We start from the raw sequence: 23732 nt of genomic DNA on the forward strand, positions 1-23732 counted from the left end.
TCCCAAAGTGCAAACCCCAATCCCACCTCCCCTCACTGCCTCATATTATTTATGTCTAATAGAGGTGTTTGTGTTCATCTTGGATTAGCTGTCCATCTATTCTCAATGCCTTTCTTCCCATCTGAGCACTCCACATTCAGCTTATTGCCACTTTAAAACCTGATATCTGTCAAGTGCTACCTTTTTGTTATCCATCTTAGTCTGTTTAATTCATCACCCAGGCAGCTTTCTTTTTTTCGTTGTCCTACCTACCTACTTGTGAATGTATCCAGACCATACCTGAACATTTCCTCTTTGAAGGTCAGATATTGTCCTTCCGTCGTTAATGCCAGCTAGGCTTTGATCTCAATTTACCTGGGACAGATCCTCCCTTATCTCACGGATGATTGCCTGTCTCCATTTAACAAGTTAAAATTTAGATTACCTCTTGAAGAATGTCTGGTCTGACTAACAATTGAAAATTGAGGAACTAATAAGGATTGGCATTGAGAATAGGATGTTTGATGGGATCAGTATGGAGCTTAGCAAAGCTGAACAATGTGTTTAATGGCAGATGGATCAAAAAAACTAAATGCTCATTGGATCCAAAGTGGATTAGAAATTAGCATTGAGGCAGGAAGTAAAGGGCAATGTTAATAACTGGAACCCTGGGGATAGCTAGTACTTCTGGTTACCGTGCTGCAGGAAGATGTGAGAGGACTGGAAAGAGTGCAGAGAGGAGTTATGTACATACTGCCAGGGATGAGAAATGATAGTTTAAGGTTGATCTGTGCTAAGATTGCTTAATTTGAAATAGAGACTGGGGGGAGATTTAACTGAGGCCCAGAATGGATGAGCAGCAAGAATATATGTCCTTTATCACGGATTAATAAAGAAATCGGCAATAGGGAGGGTTGGGTAAAGTTTGGGATGGAGAAGAGTGAGTGGTTGTAAAGTGGGGTGCAGGGAAAGGGTAATGTAGGGTAAAATGAGAGTTTGAATGTGTTGTGTTAAGGAGAGTTGATTGGGAGGGGTGAGGTGTAGAGGATTATGTGGTGGAGGGTTGTGCTGCAGGTGGTTGGGCAGGGCTGGAGTGTATGAATTTGGGTGTACATAACTACTGCTACAGGGAAGCTGGGCATCAATATATGGCAGTTGTATATATGAGTGTACAGATTGTATTCTTCAGCAGTGAGTTAGGGAGTCAAAGATTGTACATTGGATTGGCACAAGATACATTGCATAGGAAGGAAAGGATCCATTCAATACCAGGACCAACTTAATAGGAGACAATAGGTTTGACATCTGGTTCGGGGAGTACTCGATGCTGGAGTTATCTTAAAGGTAAGGCAACTGAAGGGGTTAGAAACATAGAAAACCTGCAGCACAATACAGGGCCTTCAGTCCACTATGCTGTGCTGAACATGTACTTACTTTAGAGATTACCTACGGTTATCCATAACCCTCTATTTTTCTAAGCTCCATGTACTCATCCAGGAGTTTCTTAAAAAACCCTATCGTATCCACCTCCACCACCGTTGCCAGCAGCCCATTCCATGCACTCACCACTCTGTTAAAAAAAACAACTTACCCCTGACGTCTCTTCTGTACCTGTTTCCAAGCACATTAAAACTGTACCCTCTCGTGTTAGCCATTTCAGCCCTGGGAAAAAGCCTCTGACTATCCATACAATCAATGTCTCTCATCTTATACACATCTATCAGGTCACCTCTCATCCTCAGCCGCTCCAAAGCGAAAAGGCCGAGTTCACTTAACCTGTCCGCATAAGGCATGCTCCCCAATCCAGGCAACATCCTTGTAAATCCCCTCTGCACCCTTTCTACGGTTTCCACATCCTTCCTGTAGTGAGGTGACCAGAACTGAGCACAGTACTCCAAGTGGGGTCTGACCAGGATCCTATAAAGCTGCAACATTACCTCTCGGCTCTTGAACTCAATCCCACAGTTGATGAAGGCCAATGCACCGTATGCCTTCTTAACCACAGAGTCAACCTACGCAGCAGCTTTGAGTGTCCTATGGACAAGGACCCCAAGATCCCTCTGATCCTCCACACTGCTAAGAGTCATACCATTAATACTATACTTTGCCATCCTATTTGACCTACCTAAGTGAACCACCTCACACTTATCTGGGTGGAACTCCATCTGCCACTTCTCAGCCCAGTTTTGCATCCTATCCATGTCCCGTTGTAACCTCTGACAGCCCTCCTCCTTCTGTTGTCCATCGAGATCCGATGACGATGTCCACTCCTTTAACAGTGAGATCTTTGATGACTATACAGTCCTATCCTGGACCCACAAGCTCTATTGCAGGTGGGACATGTATATGTGGTAGTGGTGGCAACCATGGCTGCATTTCTCCTGGCTCTCTTCTGCTGTCTTCTGGTTGTTCTTTCCATCTCCAGAATACGAACTCCATCCCTACACAGCTGTCGCCATGTGGTACGGTCAGCAGCAACCTCCTCCAGGCCCTCGGGTCTGATCTTGCACTTCCTTAAAGCATTCTTCATCTGATCCTTGTAGTGCTTTTTCGGCCTTCCAGCTGAGCATCGACCATGACGTAGCTGGCCATATAACACTCTGCGGGGTAGCCAACATGGGGGCATCCTTATCACGTGCCCCAGACACTGCAGCTGACGCGGGGTGATCATGGCTTCAGTACTTCTGTAGTTGGTCATTACAAGTATTTCAGTGTGAGGTACCGGCTCACACCAGGTAATTCCCAGGATGTGCTGGAGGCAGCTTATGTGGAAGTGCTCCAAGGACTTGATGTGACGGCTGTAGGTTACCCAAGCTTCACAGCTATAAAGGAGGGTGGTGACACAGACCACTTGGTATATGGCGACCTTTGTGGAGGGATGAAGGCTCCTGTTCTGGAAGACTCTACGTCAAAGTCTCCCAGAGGCAGCTAATGCCTGTTTAATGTGGCTCTGGATGTCGTTGTCAATGCCGCGATCCTCAGAGAGAATGCTCCCCAGATATTTGAAAGATGGCACTACTGACAGCTTTTCATCACCAACAGTAAAGGCAGGTAGAGTGGGTGGGACACTGGTACTCCACTGGCAAACCACTTCTGTTTTAGTGGGTATTGACAGTCAGCCCCATCCTGCTGTACGCTCTCACCGCCACAGCAGGGAGAGTCTGAAGATCACACAAGAGCACAGTCGTCTGCATACTGCAGCTCCAGGTCCCGCTCTCTATGGAGTTTGGTGGTTGTGTGGAACGTCCTGATGTCGAAGAGGTTGCCGTCTAATCTGATGTCCACTGCCACACCACTGCTGTCTTCAATCTCGTTGTGGAGAAGCTTGATAATACACAAGAGGAAGATGTTAAAGAGCACGGGTGCTAGTATACAACCCTGCCTCACCCCTGTGGGTACAAGGAAGTGCTCAGACTCTTGTCCTCCTACGGTTACCCGAGCAGTCATCCCATCGTGGAACTGGCGGAGGATGTTAACAAATTTATTGGGACAGCCAAACTTGAGGAGGACGTCCCATAAGAGCTCTCTTTGCACAGTGTCGAATGCTTTGGAGAGGTCGACAAAGGCCATAAACTGATGTTGCTCCCAGTACTTTTCCTGAAGCTGCCGGGCTGTAAAGATCATGTCGATCATGCTCCTGTTCTTCCTAAATCCACATTGCGATTTGGGCAGCATTGACTCGGTGATGTTGCTGATGAGTCTCTGAAGCATCACCTTAGCCAGGACCTTTCCAGCAACAGAAAGGAGTGATATGCTCCTACTATTGCCGCAGATGGCCTTGTCACTCTTGTTCTTATAAATGACAATGATGTTTGCATTTCTCCATTGCTGTGGGATGTTCTCATCAGCCCAGGCCTTGGTGATGTACTGGTAGAGGGTGCGCATACATATGTACCCTCAGTTCTTCAGTAACTCAGCAGGGATATTGTCAGTGCCAGGGGACTTGCTGTTCTTAAGGGAATGGACAGCTGATAGAACCTCCTGGAAGGTTGGTGGTAGACTGAGGTCGTGGATAGGAGGAAGTTCAGGCAGTTCGTCCAGGATGATGGGGTCTGCGTCGGAGTTCTGATTAAGCAGGGTGTTATAATGCTCAGCCCACCTCAGCAGAATGGTATTCTGATTCTTCAGAAGTGTTAGACCATCAGCTGTTTTCAAGGGAGTAACGCATCAATTTATTGGGCCGTAGATGGTTTTGACAGCATTGTAAAAATTATGCATGTCATTATTATCAGCAAAGGACTGGATTTCATGTGCCTTTTCAGTCCACCACTCATTTTGTATGGCCTGTATTGCCTTTTGCACTTTCCTCCGAGCTGCCTGCCAATGCTGTCTGATGCTGGTGGATGACGAGTTGTCTAAAGTTGCCCCGTGGATGGTGTCTGAGTTATTGTCAAACCAGTCTTGGCGGTTCCTGCTCTTACGGCCGATGGATTGGGCTGCTGCCTCAGAGTGCAGAGCTGATATAGGTCCACTGTTGTTCCATGGTATTTTCTGAGCTCAGACAAGGTTCCAACTCCCTTAGTTTCTCAGCTAGGATGCGTCGAAACTCACTTCTTGCTTCTGTGTTTCTCAAGCGGTTGCAATTTAGCCACTTTTTATTAGTTTTTGCAGCCGTGGCGGGGGGGTGGGCAGGGAACGCACTTTCATGTGGAGCTTGACCACAATCATACAGTGGTTGGTCCAGCACTCTGCACCTCTCATGGCACGGGTGATAAGAACATCCTTGATATCACTACATTTCACAATGAAGAAGTCGATCATATGCCAATGTTTAGAGTGAGGGTGCATCCACAAGGTCTTATATTTTGCCCTCTGTTGGAAGATGGTGTTGGTTATGGTAAGGTTGTGCTCAGAGCAAAGAGTAAGTAGCCTCATGCCATTTGCATTCACCTTGCCAATACCATGCCTACCTAGCACTCCATTCCATATCCTGTTGTTCTGTTCCACCCTAGCGTTGAGTCCCCAAGCAAAAGGATCTTATCATTCTTAGGATTCCGACAAAGAGCTTCATCCAATGTCTGATAAAAGCCATCCTTGGCCTCATTCTCAGATGGCAAAGTTGGTGCATAGGCACTGAGAAGCGTGGTATAACATTTCTTTTCCAGGGGGATACGGAGGGTCATTAGACTTTCACTAATGCCAACAGGTGTTTCTGTAAGACTTGGTAGAAAGGTGTTCTTAATGGCCGAGCCTACTCTGTGGAGATGTTGTCCATCTGGGGGGAAACCTTTCCAGAAGAAGGTGTATCCCTTCCTCTGTTAAAGAGCCTTCATCCAGGAGCCTGGTCTCACGCAGGGCAGCAATGTCGATGTTGTAGTGCCTCAGCTCAGCAGCGATTAAGGCTGTTCTCCAGTGAGGTCTGTCAGAAATGTCATCCGAGTCCAGGAGAGTCCTTACATTCCATGCTGCCAGTTTTAGGTTGTATTGTTTCTTATTTTAACCACAGTAGTGGAATAACCCGATAGGCGCGGTAACCTATCCAGGTGAGTGATTGAATAGGCAATTTTTAGGCCACCTTTTCTAGGCCCTTCCTCAATTGGGGTGAGCAGTGCGGTCCCTAAATAGGGCTGCTCAGTCGCACGGGTCTGCTGAAAACAGCTGCCACTCGGTCCCGGCTGCTAGCGACCAAATACCTTGTGCTGCTGCCGTGCAGGGTTCTGACTAGGAGCTCCCAGTCTATTCATACCTGCTCCCATTGTCAGATGCCCCATCGCTGTCAGACTTCAACCATGTGTAAGGTCCAGGTGTTGTTCACCGTGCTCAGAGGTGGAGACCTGTGCAAGGAAGATTTTAAAGTGCCACAGGGGGTGCGCCATCCCCAGTAGCACTACCTTCACCATGATGAGGTAAATCCCAGTGGCAAGGATGGTCCCAGGACAACCAGTTCCACATCTTGGTTGCAAGAGGCTGCTGGGTCCTCTGTCTGTTAAGGCCCGCTGATTGCGCGCCACCAGAGCATTGCTTTTCCTCTTCCCATGTAGTTTGTAAACTTCTTCCAAAAACACATTGTATTATTCAGTTCAACATTTTATTGACCAGCTGCCTCATAGATCCAGCAATCTGCTTCATTCAAACCTCTCTGGTAGTATGGAGTTTATATGTTTGCCTTGTATCCAGGTGTTCAATTTCCTGTCATTTCTCAAAAAAGCTTGCAAATTGGTCTGAGTAAATTGCCTGTGGTGTGTACGCAAGTGGTAAAATCTTAGGGGTGGGACGATGGTAAAGGATTGGTTGGGCGGAGCAATTGTGGGAATATGGGGAAAATGAAAAGTGAGAGAGTAGGATTAGTGTGAATGGGAGTTTGATGGTTAGTGTGAACCAGGTAGTTTTCATCATGTTCCCCTCCATGACTCTCATTTCTAATCTCATTAGAAATGACTATTGTGCAAATTTCTACTTCCACACAGACATTTGTGCAGCAGTCTTAAGAACATCTGGGTAGATTGAAAATATGGCTTTATAACATAGTGAACTAAAACAGGATTGTTTTACTGAACTACGTAAAACAATCATTTGGCCACAACTGGAATATCATCTTTTCATAATAACATGGATGTAAAAGACATTGGAGAGGGTACAGAAAAGACCTACTGGAAGAGTTTCCAGGTGAGAAGTTATATAAAAAGGCTGGAGAAGCTGGGATTGATCCTCGTGGGGAGACAACTGAAGAAATTGTTCAAAATGGTTCAAATCATTGACCTGTTAGAAAAGTCAGGCTTTGGAGGTTACAGATTTATGTAACTTGGTAAAAGAACCAAGAATACATTTCCTTAACCAGCAAGTAGTTGACACTTGGCATCTGTAATCCAACAAGAAGCAAATTTGCAGTTGAAAGTAGTTTTTCTATTCCCATACTTTAGCTTTCATAATGGAAAAGGATCAGTACTTGAAAGACAATTAATCACAGGTCTGTAGGGAAAGACCTGGGATTGCATTGCTCCTGCAGAGAATTAACAGAGCCTTGCATAGTCAAAAATCCATCTCCTGTATTATTACCTCTTGTAATTTAGTGCTTCATTAATTGCTTCCCATACAAGCAGCTAAGTTGCTCTGGCCATTATACAATTGGCCCTATTTTTAAACTACGACAGCTTTTAAAGCAAACCAGCAATCTGGCCTGCAGGTTCATCCCTGGCTCAGAAGGCAAGGGTCATTCTAAAATACACTGTAAAGTCATCTAAAATACACTGTAAAGACATCATTCATAAGAATTTGACCTTAGAAGTATATTTTTATTTAATTTTTAATTTCATCCTTTTGCAGCTCCTTATGTCAAAGTGTATCTGCTGGAGAATGGTGTTTGTATTGCCAAAAAGAAAACAAAGATTGCACGGAAAACACTTGATCCTCTCTATCAACAGTCATTGCTGTTTGAAGAAAGCCCACAGGGTAAAGTCTTACAGGTGGGTTTTACTCAGTGTCTTGGTGAACTTCACTAACTATTTCAGCAGACTTTTAGAGTGGTGCCCCTGCCTTTTCTCTGTGAGAGATTTTCAGACAGCCTTACTCTCCAGATTTTACACAGTTTGAAATCGCTCCACAGTTCCCTGCGCCTCTGGTGGGCAGTTTCTTTCTGTGATTGGAAACCTGTAAACATTGGTGTACCACAGGATCGGTGCTGGGAAATTTATTGTTTGTTATTTCTATTAAAAGATTTGGACATGAATCAAGGAGATATGATTAGTAAATTTATGGATGATATTGGAAAATGGTGAAGGTGACATGAATAGTCTAAAGCTATAGAATTAAATTGATGAATTGGCAAGGTGGGCAGAGCATTGATGGATGGTATTTAATCTTAATTAGTGTGAAGTGATACATCTTATTAAATCTAGAGTATATTTTAAAAAGTTTATGCAAAATCAGGTTTTGTCCAGTGAATCCCTTGTTTCCATCAGATTACAGTTATAATCATAGAATCATAGAGCACAGAGATAGCCCCTTTGGCCCATCCTGACCATCAGGAACCCATAAGCAATATTCCAGTTTACCACCACTTGGTGATCCAAGTGCACTTCCAGTTACTTCTTAAGTGTTGTGAGAATACCTGCCTTCACCACTTTCCAGACTTCAATTATCCAATGGGTAGGGAAGAAATCCTCAGATTTTCTTTAGCACTTTTAGTCCTAAGAGATGAGATGTGTTTTTTTTTTTAAAAAAACACATGGAAGTGTAGATTCCTGGAACATGCTGCCAAACAAGACAGTAGAAGTAGGTAGCAACGTTTCAGGGGTATTTAAACATGTAAACAGCGGATATGGACCACGTGATTACAGGTAGGATTTGTTGAAATTGAATCATGGTCTGTACTGACAGGGTAGACCAAAGGACCTGGTCCTGGTCTGTACTGTTCTATGTTCTCACCTTAAACCTATACCCTCTAAGTTTAGACATCTCCATGATAGGGAGAAATTTATCCACCTAAGGCCCCAATAATGTTGTACACATCTATCAGGTGCACACTCCTTCCCCCACCCACCCCATCCTACAGCAGCCTCCTCTCATCCAAGGAAAACAAACTCAACTTATCTATTCTATACTCATAGTTGAAAAACTCGTCCCAGAAATCTTTCCTCATTCTATCAACAACACTGCCTATTTTCATATCACTGCAACTTTACTTATCATATAACTCATATTCATATCAAAATCATTAATCTAAATGACAAACAGCAAATGTCCCAATATCAGTCTCTGTGATACACCACTGGTCACAGGCATCCAATTGCAAAAGTAATCCTCCACCATTATTCTGTCTCCTTTTTCCAAGCTAATGTCAGGATCAATTTGCCGTGAATCCCATGAGCTAAAACTTTTTCAACCAGTCTACCACATGGGACCTTTTCTCAAAGGCCTTACTGAAGTCCCTGTGGACTACATCAACCACTGTAACCCCACCAGTACATTTTGTTACTTATTCAAAAAAACTCCGATTAGGCAGAAATGAACTCCCAAACTGATTAGCCTTGATCAACCTTTGCCTTTCCAGGTGTGGGTTAATTGTGTCCCTCTGGACTTTTTCCCAATAACTTCCCTTCCACTGATATTACATTCACTGTCCCAGATTTAACCTCAGCATTCCTTTTTGAGTAAGGTACCATACTTGCTTTTGAACAGTCATAATACGCCCCATATGTGGCCAGCAAGGATTGAAATTCTCTTTAGGCTCTGGGGAATCTATCTTCCTTTATGTATACCAAGACATGTAATATCTCTTGCTTTTTGATGATAAGATGCTCTAGGATACTGCCATTGGTTGCACAGTTGTTTATTTGGCATCATTCAAGACTCTTTCATTCAATTCAAGACTCAAGATGTAACATCTTTCAGAACCAAAGGTTTGTTCTAATTTGAAACAAGAGATTCTGTAGATGCAGGAAATTCTGAGAAACACACTCAAGATGCTGGAGGATCTCAGCAGGTCAGGCAGTATCTATGGAAAGGAATGAAGAGTTGATATTTCAGGCCAAGACTCTTCATCAGAACTGACCAGCTGAGTTCTTCCAGTACTATTTATTTATTTATTGTTATTTTTATGTAGCAGTGTTCAAAAAGGAATAATCAGATAAATTGTAGTTATATTTACTGGCCTTGAATCACTGTCATCAATATTCCCTCAAAGGAAACACAGCATCCCCTGGACATTGTGATTCAGTATTACTTTGTATCAGTGGTTCCCAAAGTGGGTGATATCACCCCTTGGGACAGTGGAAATTTCTAAGGGGGCAGTGGCGGGGTACTTGGTAGCAAGGAGAACAGCTGAGGGGAGTACAGGCTTAATTTAAGAAATGAATTACTTATTATAAGCAATTGATGCTCATTGCCTCATAATTGATTACAGTAATCACCTCATATCTTGCGAACCCACCATTCCCTTGGACTTGGCTCAAAGCACATTATAGTTCTTGAAAAACAATATGGCACTTCTGTATTTGGCATATCATGAGAAATCTGGACTCAAGAAATTGTTATTTCCAGGCTCAGATGATGCGTTGCTGTCATTTACTACAGTAGTACAGTGCTAGCTAGTACAATTCCCATACTCAAAATCACACTGTTATGTAATTCCTGTGAATTAGGGTATAGCATTCAATAGAGTAATGTTCAAAATCTGCCCTTTCAAATGGTCTTGACTGTTTTTCTCTAGCCCACAGCCCAACAGAGATATCGCTGCCAAACATTATGTACGGTACCTTCAGGCACGGAGGCAGGTTTTACCAGAGCTATGACGACTTTCCCTTTTATCGATTGCAGTGCTCGGGATTGGAATTAAACAATAGGTGTTTGACTGTGGTCATGAATCCATTATGAAAATGACAGAAACAGGCCAAACAAAAAAGTGTAGATAGTATAGAGTATCTGAAATATGGATTTATAACAGCACCAAGCAACCAACAGTAATCAATGTGTCTTGTGTGGGGAGAATTTGGCTTATTTTCAGTCACTTTGTGAAAACTTTCAGGAACAGAAAACACCTCAAAACCTACTTGCCATCATTTCACAACAAAACAGTGATGGTTTGTGTGCTTCATGCAACATTTCATTGCTATATCTGGAAAGCCCAATACAATTGGAGAAGAACTGATTATGCCAGTAGTAAAGGAGGTTATGAGTACCATTTTAGTCACCAGACCAAATAATTAAAGCAATCTTGCTCAGTGAAAACTATGTTCAAAGACAAATAGATTAAACGTCTGAGGAAGTGCAACACACATTGTGCAACAATGCAAAAATCTCTTCGTGATTTTTATAAGTGACCTGGATGAGGAAGTGGAGGGATGGGTTAGTAAATTTGCTGATGAAACAAAAGTTGGGGATGTTGTGGATAGTGTAGAAGGCTGTCAGAAGTTACAACAGGATACGGATAGGATGCAAAACTGGGCTGAGAAGTGGCAGATGGAGTTCAACCCAGGTAAGTGTGAGGTGGTTCATTTTGGTAGGTCAAATATGATGGCAGAATATAATATTAATGATAAGACTCTTGGCAGTGTGGGGGATCAGAGGGATCTTGGGGTCTCAGTCCACAGGACACAACGCTGCCACGCAGGATGACAGTCTGGTTAAGAAAGCATACGGTGCATTGGCCTTCATCAATTTGTGGGATTGAGTTTAAGAGCCGAGAGGTAATGTTGCAGCTATATAGGACCCTGGTCAGACCCCACATGGAGTACTGTGCTCAATTCTGGTTGCCTCGCTACAGGAAGGACGTGGAAACCATAGAAAGGGTGCAGAGGAGATTTACAAGGATGTTGCCTGGATTGGGGAACATGCCTTATGAGAATAGGTTGAGTGAACTCAACCTTTTCTCCTTGGAGCGACAGAGGATGAGTGGTGACTCGATAGAGGTGTACAAGATAATGGCAGGCATTGATCGTGTGGATAGTCAGAGGCTTTTTCCCAGAGCTGAAATGGCTAGCACAAGAGGGCATAGTTTTAAGGTTCTTGGAAGTAGGTACAGAAGAGATATCAGGGGTAAGTTTTTTTTTAAAAAACACAGAGCGGTGAGTGCGTGGAATGGGCTGCCGGCGGCAGTGGTGAAGGCAGATACAATAGGGTCTTTTAAGAGACTCCTGGATTGTACATAGAGCTTAGAAAAATAGAGGGCTATGGGTAAGCTTAAGTAGTTATAAGGTAAGGACATGTTCAGCACAGTTTTGTGGGCCGAAGGGCCTGTATTGTGCTGTAGGTTTTCTATGTTTCTAGAATTATTTGCAAAGTTCTATGAAATCAAGATTCATATCATTTCCTTGCAATTGCAGATTATTAAAATCAAATAAGTCAGCTCCACCATTCTGTCCAAATTAACCCTATTTAAGTGCAAATTGACTATAGCAACCTTTTCCAATTTCTCAGCCTCTCTGAATTGGAAGAAAGAATACCAGATGATGACCTTCAAGTATACTGTACCCACCTGGGTGAGCTGCATAAAGACATGTCAGAGAGATTTCAGGGTCTTCTTTCAGGGACATTCCAGATTGTCTGATAAATCCATTCTTGAACACTAGTAATGAGGAATTAACAGGAAAGATAGAGGAAGAAAAGATCTCACTTCAAAATGACCTTGAGCTGAAGCCAAGGTTCAAAAAAAAATCATAAAGCCTTTTGGATGCAGAAAGAACTCTCTGAACACTATCCTGCAGTGTGGAAAAAGGTCAAGATGTTCTTTATTGGCTTTCCAACATCACATTCAGGGGAGCGCAGTTTCAGTGCAGTCAGCCAATTTCTTTCAAATCATTGAAACAGACGGCAAATTGATGAACATGGAGATCTGAGACTTCTGAGTGACATTCAGTATGATTTTCAGAAACTGATATCACTGCACCAAGCCCAAGTTGTGAATAGCTGGACTAATGTACACTCTAAAATTGATGATTTTTTTTACAGTAAAGTAGTAATTTTATTTGTAGCTTTAAATGGTTTTAAATAATTCTTCCAATTATTTGTCACTGCTTTGAATTTGCAGTTCCTATTTTCTTTCTCTGTGCATCAAAAATCAATTCTTGATAGCTTTTATTCATGAGCAGAAAGGAAAAGGGCAGTGAGGATGTGGTCTGGTAGGTAAGGGGATGGGAACCAAAAAAGTTTGGGAATCACTGCTTTTATATCATCTGAAGAAGCCTTGAATCTGTTGCAGATTTGGAGGCAGGCACAGAATCCAAATTGAAACCATGTTATTGCCTAAAAGTGTATTGATTATATTTCAGTTGACTCACACATTGTTCTGGTTGTAATGTACCAAACATTCTCATTATTCTGGCATTCAAACCCAAGCCTGGTGAACTTCAGACCATGCACAAGCTAAACTAATAGAAACAGAAAACTTGCAGCACAATACGGGCCCTACGGCTCACAAAGTTGTGCCGAACATGTCCCTATCTCAGAAATAACTAGGCTTACCTATAGCCCTCTACTTTACTAAGCTCCATGTACCCATCTAAAAGCCTCTTAAAAGACCCTATCGTATCTGCCTCCACCACTGTTGCCGGCAGCCCATTCCATGCACTCACCACTCTGAATTTTTAAAAAAACTTACTCTTGACATATTCTCTGTACCTACTCCCCAGCACCTTAAACCTGTGTCCTCTTGTGGCAACCGGAAATCTGACTATCCACACGATCAATGCCTCTCATTATCTTGTACTCCTCTATCAGGTCACCCCTCAAACTCCTTCGCTCCAAGGAGAAAAGGCCAGGTTCACTCAACCTGTTCTCTCATAAGGCATGCTTCCCAATCCAGGCAACATCCTTGTAAATCTCCTCTGCACCCTTTCTATGGCTTCCACATCCTTCCTGTAGTGAGGCGACCAGAACTGAGCGCAGTACTCCAAGTGAGGTCTGACCAGGGTCCTATATAGCTGCAGCATTACCTCTCGGCTCCTAAACTCAATTCCACGATTGATGAAGGCCAATTCACCGTACACCTTCTTAATCACAGAGTCAACCTGTGCAGCTGCTTTGAGTGTCCTATGGGCTCGGACACCAAGATCCCCCTGATCCTCCACACTGCCAAGAACCTTGCCATTAATACTATATTCTGCCATCATATTTGACCTACCAAAATGAACCCTTCACACTTATCTGGGTTGAACTCCATCTGCCACTTCTCAGCCCAGTTTTGCATCCTATCAATGTCCTGCTGTAACCCCTGACAGCCCTCCACACTATCCACAACGCCTCCAACCTTTGTGTCATCAGCAAACTTACTAACCCTTCCTCCACTTCCTTATCCAGGTCATTTATAAAAATCACAAAGAGTAAGGGTTCCAGACCAGATCCCTGAGGCACTCCACTGGTGATCAACCTCCATGCAGAATGTGACCTGTCTACAACCACTCATTGCCTTCTGTGGGCAAGCCAGTTCTGGATCCACAAAGCAACGTCCCCTTGGATCCTATGCCTCCTTACTTTCTCAATAAGCCTTGCATGGGGTATCTTATCAAATGTCTTGCTGAAATCCATATACGCTACATCTACTACTCTTCCTTCAATGTGTTTAGTCACATCCTCCCTCTCTCACTGTCTACAAGCTCTCTCTATTTGTGAGCCAACCTCCTCTTCCCCAGTCTCTTCAGTTCGGTTCCCACCCCCAACAATTCTAGTTTAAACTTTCCCCAGTAGCCTTAGCAAACATCCCCGCCAGGATGTTGGTCCCCCTGGGATTCAAGTGCAACCCATCCTTTTTGTACAGGTCACACCTGCCCCAAAAGAGGTCCCAGTGATCTTGAGGCAAATTAAAGTGGATAAATCCCCAGGACCTGACAGGGTATTCTCTCGGACCTTGAAGGAGACTAGTGTTGAAATTGCAGGGGCCCTGGCAGATATATTTAAAATGTGGGTGTCTACGGGTGAGGTGCCGGAGGATTGGAGAATAGCTCATGTTGTTCCGTTGTTTAAAAAAGGATCAAAAAGTAATCTGGGAAATTATAGGCCGGTAAGTCAGACGTCGGTAGTGGGTAAGTTATTGGAGGGAGTACTAAGAGACAGAATCTACAAGCATTTGGATAGACAGGGACTTGTTAGGGAGAGTCAACATGGCTTTGTGCGTGGTAGGTCATGTTTGTCCAATCTATTGGAGTTTTTCGAGGAGGTTACCAGGAAAGTGGATGAAGGGAAGGCAGTGGATGTTGTCTACATGGACTTCAGTAAGGCCTTTAACAAGGTCCCACATGGAAGGTTAATTAGAAACATTCAGTCGCTAGGTATACATGGAGAGGTGGTAAATTGGATTAGACATTGGTTCAATGGAAGAAGCCAAAGAGTGGTAGTAGAGAATTGCTTCTCAGAGTGGAGGTCTGTGACTAGTATGTGCCACAGGAATCAGTGCTGGGTCCATTGTTATTTGTCATCTATATCAATGATCTGGATGATAATGTGGTAAATTGGATCAGCAAATTTGCTGATGATACAAAGGTTGAAGGTGTAGTGGACAGTGAGGAAGGTTTTCAGAGCCTGCAGAGGGACTTGGACCAGCTGGAAAAATGGGCTGAAAAATGGCAGATGGAGTTTAATACAGACAAGTGTGAGGTATTACACTTTGGAAGGACAAACCAAGGTAGAACATACAAGGTAAATGGTAAGGCACTGAGGAGTGCAGTAGAACAGAGGGATCTGGGAATACAGATACAAAATTCCCTAAAAGTGGCGTCACAGGTAGATAGGGTCGTAAAGAGAGCTTTTAGTACATTGGCCTTTATTAATCAAAGTATTGAGTATAAGAGCTGGAATGTTATGATGAGGTTGTATAAGGCATTGGTGAGGCCGAATCTGGAGTATTATGTTCAGTTTTGGTCACTAAATTACAGGAAGGATATCAATAAGGTTGAAAGAGGGCAGAGAAGGTTTACAAGGATGTTGCCAGGACTTGAGAAACTCAGTTACAGAGAAAGGTTGAATAGGTTAGGACTTTATTCCCTGGAGTGTAGAAGAATGATGGGAGATTTGATAGAGGTATATAAAATTATGATGGGTATAGATAGAGTGAATGCAAGCAGGCTTTTTCCACTGAGGCAAGGGGAGAAAAATACCAGAGGACATGGGTTAAGTGTGAGGGGGGAAAAGTTTAAAGGGAACATTAGGGGGGGCTTCTTCACACAGAGAGTGGTGGGAGTATGGAATGAGCTGCCAGATGAGGTGGTAAATGCGGGTTTCTTTTTTAACATTTAAGAATAAATTGGACAGATACATGGATGGGAGGTGTACGGAGGGATATGGTCCGTGCGCAGGTCAGTGGGACTAGGCAGAAAATAGTTCGGCACAGCCAAGAAGGGCCAAAAGGCCTGTTTCTGTGCTGTAGTTTTTCTATGGTTTCTATGGTCTCTAAATCTGAATCCCTGCCCCCTGCTCCAATCCCTCAGCCACACATTTATCTTCCACCTCATTGTATTCCTGTCACGTGGCACAGGCAGTAATCCCGAAATTACTACCTTTGCGGTCCTGCTTCTCAACTGCCTTCCTAAACTCCCTGTACTCTTTTTTCAGGACTTCTTCCCTTTTCCTACCTATGTCATTGGTACCAATATATACCTCGACCTCTGGCTGTTCTCTCTCCCACTGCAGGATATCTTGGACACGATCTAAAACATTCCAGACCCTGACACCTGGGAGGCAAACTACTATCCGAGTTTCTTTCCTGCGTCCACAGAGTCGCCTGTCTGACCCTCTAACTATAGAGTCCCCTATCACTACTGCCTTCCTGTTCCCTTCCCTTCTGAGCCACAGTGCCAGACTCTGTGCAAATGATTGTATAATTAAAATGTTGCTATATAAGTACTTGGAAGTGCAAAGTAAATTTGTTAGCAAAGTATGTATATGTCACCATATACTACCCTGAGATTCATTTACTTGCAGGCAAGAAAACAAAGAAATACAATGCAATCAATGAGAAACTACACACAAACAACCAATGTGCGAAACGACAAGCTGCAAATATATTAAATAAATAGCTAGATAGGTATATGGATAGATGAACAAATAGACAAATAAATAACAAATACTGAGAACATGAATTGTGATGATCTTAAAAGTGAGCTCATAGTTGTGGGATCTGTTCAGTGAAGTTATTCACACTGGTTCAGGAGCTTAATAGTTGAAGGATAACAACTGGTGGTGTGGGACCCAAGGCTCCTGTACCTCCATTCTGACAGCAGCAGCGAGAAGAGAGCATGGCCTGGATAATAGGTGTCCTTGATGATGGATGCTGCCTTCTTGTGGCAGCCCTCCTTGTAGATGTGCTCAATGGTGGGGGAAACTTTGCTTGAGATGGACTGTGATATTCATTAACATGCAATTACCTGCACTATGTATAATATCATTTTCTCTCTTTTTTTTGTTTAGGTAATAGTCTGGGGAGATTATGGCCGAATGGACCACAAGTGTTTTATGGGTGTGGCACAGATCCTATTGGAAGAGCTTGACCTTTCCAGCATGGTGATTGGCTGGTACAAACTGTTTCCAACATCATCTTTGGTGGACCCCACCTTAACACCACTTACTCGTAGAGCTTCCCAATCATCTCTTGAGAGTTCAACTGGATCTCCTTGTATAAGGTCATAATGATTTCAGAATCAAAGACAGGACAAAAATAAGACACTGACCACAAATACGATCAAAAATCGCTGCTGGAGCCAGACAATCACTCTTGTTTTGCCAATGGCACCTGTTTGAAAAAAACCAATAGGGCTTCTTAAATCCTAAAAATGACATACATATGTGAATGTATTTCTGTATGTATGCTGGCATGAACTGGCACCCGCACACTGCATTAAATCTGAATGGAAAATGGTGATCAGTAAGATTCACTGATTATATGTAAGAGGCTAAATGAATGAGACCAGTGCTCTGACCTAAAATTAAATGAGCTTTAGCCACAAACTGTAAAGTATCAAACTGAGATAAAAATTGGAATTTTTCATTGGCATTTCTCTGGAAATGACAAACAGTGTTACCTTCCTGCTCTTACATTTTGTTTCCTTGCACATTCTACTTCCACTGCTGTTTGCTGTACTGAAGCCTTGCTAAATTTCGGCCATTTTCCCCCTCCCCACCTGCCGCTGGCGGGGTCCTTGCTCATGACCCAAAGCCAATGGCAACATTCTGTGAGCAATACAAATGGTATTCAGCAGTTCCAGACTTTATTCAGAAAATGTCAGTGTGTGGATATCATTGGCTCCCAGTAAATAGCATCACATATATTGTGAGTTAGCAGAGAGAAAGATAACGTGAGATTTGATATTTAGAATTGAATCAGAACAGCACCCGCAATATTTCTAAACAGAAGACTGTAAAGTGTTGTTTGTCATTTGCCATATAATTGCCATTGCTTCTCTCTTTGTAAAACAGGCATATGTTTGCATTATGAATTAATATTTTTTATGTTTTCTGATGTTTTTGCATGAAAACAATGTTTTGAAACTGCTGTCAGTGCTGGGGACTTTGAAAAGCAACTTCAGTTTTGGTATTCTGCAGAGATCGTGGCACTAAAATATTCCTTGTGATGCCGTTCTCTACCGATAATTACAGTTGAGATAAACACTGTATAAAATTGTGCATTTGACTGCCTAAAGTGTTGGCCAATAATGGACAGAGCATAAGCTGTATGAGCTGTACCTGAGACTTTCCCTGATTGTTTGTCATTTGGCAGTCTGAGCTGACCCGACAGAGCATGGTGATTGCTGGAAGTTCTAGTTTAAAACACATTAATAATTTTGTATCTGATTTCAGTTAATTTAATTTCAGAATTACTGCAAGAACAATTTTTTAAACAATGAAATGCATTACTTTTTGAAAGAAAGGCAAATTTTTGATTGCTTTTGAAATAAGTCAGTTTTGTTCTCTTAGTCGTGCAGTACTTGAAGCCCCCTGTTTAAGCTGTGTCCATGAGGTGCAATGAACTTTCTTCCTCCTGCTCCCATGGCTGTTTTGAGTTTCTGATCACTGATGTGAAGCAGCATGACTCTGGACCTGATCAATTGCTGCATGCACGTTTTGTAGTGGGTGGGGGGGGGGGAGGAGGGTGGTGGGGACAGAACACAGGAGTTAGTATGTGTGTTAGTTCCACATAGGCCAGCTTGTAAGTTGCATGTTCTTGTACAGTTTGCTTGTTAATATACAGAAATTACTTAAAAAATTCTAAGCCATTTGTTTCTGCTAGAGACCCAATTGTTGATTTTAATGACCCTCAGGTTTGGTGGTAGATGGCTATTGAAAGATTTTTTTTGTACCCTATCTGGCAAATACTTGCTGATGCAGTACATAAAAGCACCTTATTGGCCTTGATGTGAACTCATTACTGTGGGGCTTCAACAGCCTTGTCTGTACACAGTTTTGAATTCAAGGTATTTTGCCTGCACCGAGTGAATTGTCTCATTTAAATTGGCCAGCACTTTGTCTGTGGTCCCACAATATAGAATAAGACTGATCACTGCTCGACCTGCTGAGCAGGAAGATTTAAAACACTGGTTTGCTACACCTTTAGGATCTATTCAATTTGTTGTGGCCAAATTCAGCTGATTGGGTGGTATCTTTCTAATGGCAACAGTTGTCTAAACACTCCCTGTGCTTTTAAATGAACCTCAGACATATGTTATGTAAACAACATGTTTAATAAAAGTTACTTTTCATGTCAATCTTAAATGTTTTCCCTTATTCATAACCAAGCCTTATATGAGGAATGAATGAAAACAGTGCTGGGTAACATTAAGGAAAAACAAGTGAATAATATTGAACTGAATTAATACATGAATGATATAATGCAGCCAAAACGTTCCTATTGGAAGTGAGTGAATGATGGTACCAATAATTAACAAATCATTAAATTAATTATAGTGTAATTAAATCAAAATTAAACCAACAAATGAATGATTTAACTGAGAAGATGGCAAAAATTAAATAAATGATACAGTTGGTGATGGCATCACTCAATATGCTGGTACCTGACTGACTTAGCATTCAGGTTGTGTTCCCATTCATGGGAATGGCAATTAAATAAGCTCCAAAATGGGTCAGAATGATATATATGTATAGAAATGTGTTGCTGACAATTTTATATTTCTGACTATGAGCAATAAATAGGGGCTTCATTAAAGACATTAATCTACCAATAAATCCTTAACACAAAATACAATGTAAACTGATATAAATGATCTTATAAGTATAATCAGAACAAGAGTAGGAGTAGTAGAAGTGAAAGAGACCTCAGCTGGAGAGGATGAGACAGGCCATGTCTCAGAAAGGCAGCATTTATTATTAAGGACATCCAGCACCCAGGGCATGCCCTTCTCTCACCGTTACCATCAGGTAGGAGGTACAGAAACCTGAAGGCACATACTCAGTGATTCAGGAACAGCTTCTTGCCCGCTGCCAGCTGATTCCTAAATGAACATTGAATCTTTGGACACCACCTCAGTTTTTAAAATATACAATATTTCTGTTTTTGCACTTTTTTAATCTATTAATATGTAATTGATTTACTTGTTTTTATTTTTTTTTCTCTGCTAGATTATGTATTGCATTGAACTGCTGCTGCTAAGTTAACAAATTTTACCTCACATGCTGGTGATAATAAACCTGATTCTGATTCGTTCTGTCTGGAAATAGGACCAGATTGAGATTCTTGTTTTTTTGAAGATCTAGGGTTAACTGTCTTGCTGGTCTCTTCCCCTCAGAGATGCAGAAGATACTGTCATTAACAATTTTCTTCACTGAGGAGCTGTATTTTGGGCTATTTAGGTGTTTTGGTTATCTTCAGCTCTTCTTCAGTTTAATGTAGAATTTCCTCTGTTTAAATATGTTTACCTTTCTCTCAAATATAACATGATCACTTACATCAATGGGAAGCACTTCAAAGGAGTTTTGCAAATTAGATTTATTGTGATTATATTGTACTTAACATGAATTTAGTTGACCAGAAATTTTTACAAGTGCAGTGAAATATTCACTACTGGCCCTTTCCTCCTGTACTGGTGCACCAATACATCAGCTTCCTCAGGAAGCTAAAGAAATTTGGCATGTCCTCATCAACCTTTACCAATTTTTATTTATACACCATAGAGAGAATCCCCTCTGGATGCATCACAGTTTGGAATAGCAACTGCTCTGCCCATGACCACAAGAAATTACAGGGCGTTGTAGATACAGCTCAGCATGTCACAGAAACCAGCCTCCCCACCATGGCATACAAACAACATCTAGAGGGTATATGTACATATACGTGGATAGGAAATGTGGGCAAGTGGAACTTGCTTTAGATGGGAATATTGTTTAGCACTGACCAGTTGGACTGAAGAGTCTGTTTCCTTGCTGTGTAACTCTCAGAGTGTGGAGTGGGGAAGGTTCTAGAGTTCGTGAGGCAGATCCAGTGAAATGTAGGAGATTTATGCTTTGTAATTTTGTTTGCCCAGATATAAAAAGTCTCTCTTTTGGAGATTTCAATTTGTAGTTTTTTTTAACTTGTCACCTGCATAAATAAACACTATAAAATGATTAATAACTTTTATTTCTGAAACTTTTACCTGATAGTATTCAGAAGTTAGAACATAAAATGTAATGATTTAAAAGAGTTTCGTATGCCACTAAAAGCCCAACAATACAAGAAAATGGGAGCAAGAAAAGACCATCAACCTCTCTAGCCAGCCCCATCATTTAATATGATCATAGCCGATTGATACTGGCCTCAATTCCTGTGTGCCTGTCCCCTATAATTTTTTCAAATACTTAATCTACCTCCACCTTAAATATTTGATGGTCCGGTTTTTACCATCTTTGAGGGCAGAGAATTTCAGATATTCACAATCCTCTGAGGGAAGAGATTTCTATGCACATCGATGTTGAACAGTTATGTCCTCTTGATTGTAACTCTGTCACTAGGGGAAACATCTCAATATCCATCCTGTCAAGCTTCCATAGGCTTAAAAAATTTGAATAAGGCAACCCCTGATTCTTTTAAATTCCTAAAACTATAGAACCCATACTCTCCAGCCTCTATTAATAGAGCAATGCTCTTAATCCAGGAAATAATCTGGTGCCTCCAAAGCTGTGATATCCCTTTTCTTCACAAGGGGACCAAACAGTGCACAGTATTCAAGTTGTGGCCTCACTGACACCTGTACAACTGTAACAAAACCTCCTTGCTCTGGGCTTCAGTGAACTAGTTGTAGATAATTAAATGCTCCTTGAAAACTCTGTTGACAACACCCTCCATCACTTTGCAGATCTTCGACCAAAGACAGATTGGGCAGTAATTACCCAGACTGGATTTTCCCAGCTTGCTTTCAACTAGGCCTCAGAATCAGAATATTGTCCTGTACAAGATGGACAAGGATCAGCCAATATTGTACAATTATAGATTTATACAGCAGAAAAATGGGCTTTTCAGCTTATGATTATCCTGCTGATCTTTCTGCCCATCCCACTCTGTATTCTTCTACCCTCGCCTATTTAAGCTCCTTTCTAAATGTTTCTTTCTAAAAAAAACAATGGTTGTATCTGATTCCATCATCTCATCTATCTGCACATTTTATATATCAACCACTGTCTTCATAAAAAATTGTCCTTTGATCCCCTATATTACTTTTTCCCTTCACTTTAAACCTGTGCTCTCCCACTTTTGATACTCCTTGCATGTGAAAAAAGAAGAATATATCTACCCTATTCATGCATCTAATGATTTTAAACAACCTCTATCAAGTCAGACTTCAGTTTCAGTCTCTCCAGGAAAAGCAAACCTTTCTTATTGAATGTCTCCTATAACTACAGTCCTCCAATCCAGGCATTATGCTTATGAATCCCCTCTACACCCTCTCAAATTGGTCTGATGGAACAGATTGGAGGGTGGTAGTGGAGTGCTGTTTCTCAGATAGCTGCTAATGTAGCCAGTGGGGTAGGATCAATGTCTGTTTCTCTGCTGTTGTCATCTGCATTAATGACTTGGAGGTGGATACAGGTGGCAGGATTAATAAGTTTGCAGATGACACCAAAATTGGTAGAGTGCCGGACAGTGAAGATTACAGTGTTGTAGAAACTAGACTATTTTCATCCCAAGATTATATCTCCCAAATAATGTGCATTATAATCCATTCTCCTTTATTATTTGTCATATGTATTAACAATTTGGAAGAGAATGTGAGTGGTATGACTAACAAGTTTGTAGGTGAGACCAAAACTGCAGTAGAGTGGACAATGAGAAAAGTTACAATGGGATCTAGATCAAATGGGAAAGTGAATGAAGGAAGAGCAGATGAAAATTGACTCAGACAAGCACAAAGTGAAGTATTTTGAGAAGCTGGATCTGGCTAAGCCATACTCAGTGTATGCATGACCCAGGGAGTGTTATTGAACATTTAAGTATAGATGAAATACACAGTTCCCTGAAGGTGGAGACACCAGTACACAGCGAGGTGAAGAAATCCAATGGTATGCTTGCTTTCATCAGCCAAAGCATTCAGTATGGGTGTTGGGATGTCATTTACAGTTTTACAAATCATTGATTTGGCCTCTTGAAGAGATGTGCACACCCTACAGGAAGGATGCTGTAGTGATTGAGAGGGTGTGGAAGAAATTCATCAAGATATTGGCTGGAGTGGAGGGCTGTAATTACAAGGAAATACAGATAGGCAGGATTTATTCTCAATGGAACATAGGAGGCTGAAAGGTGACCTTACACAGGTTTATAAAATTATGAAAGGCATCATATTTTGGATTGGATGGGATATATATCAGAATCTTCTTCCCCAAGGCAGGACAATGCAAAACTAGAGGGCAGAGGTTTTAGATGAGGGGGAGAATTTTAAACTAAGGGACAAGTTTTTACACACAGAGGGTAGTGAATATCTAGAATGGGATGCCAGAGAAGGTGGTGATGGAAATGGATAAAATTTACAACATTTAAACAGGTACTTGAACAGGAAAGGGGCACCGATCTAATGCAGGCAAACAGAATTGGCATCACAGTCATCATGGACAAGGCGAGTCCAGTTCTGAGCTGAATATTTCTGATTCAGTTATTCAGTTGCTGCTTTCATTGAGGATACATCTGAAGTTACCACAGGGGATCTGGAAGTTCTGCTGGTGGACACCACCAAATTGAAACCCCAATTTATAATGGTCACATTAGCTGTATTCACAGAATGCCACAGATTCAAGATTCTTTGTCATTTTTCAGTAGATGAGTGTAAAGGAGAACTGAATGATTTCTACTCTGGATCTGATGCAGGATAAGAAAACACAATAAGCATAAAAGATACAAATAAAAAAGCACA

The 23732-nt window shown here is 41.9% G+C and overlaps 1 protein-coding gene across 1 annotated transcript in view; it reads left to right on the forward strand.

Moving 5' to 3' along the window:
• Positions 1–17813, forward strand: part of rims1a (regulating synaptic membrane exocytosis 1a) — a 479607-nt gene extending 461794 nt beyond the window's left edge. The window contains exons 29-30 of the mRNA XM_072250401.1: positions 7243–7382; positions 16813–17813. Coding sequence (XP_072106502.1) covers positions 7243–7382; positions 16813–17031 — 359 coding nt within the window. The 3' untranslated portion in view covers positions 17032–17813. The remainder of the gene's footprint in view (positions 1–7242; positions 7383–16812) is intronic.
• The last annotated feature ends 5919 nt before the right edge of the window (positions 17814–23732 follow it).

Source organism: Mobula birostris, chromosome 2 (genome assembly GCF_030028105.1).
Source record: "Mobula birostris isolate sMobBir1 chromosome 2, sMobBir1.hap1, whole genome shotgun sequence".
Classification (NCBI taxonomy): Eukaryota; Metazoa; Chordata; class Chondrichthyes; order Myliobatiformes; family Myliobatidae; genus Mobula; species Mobula birostris.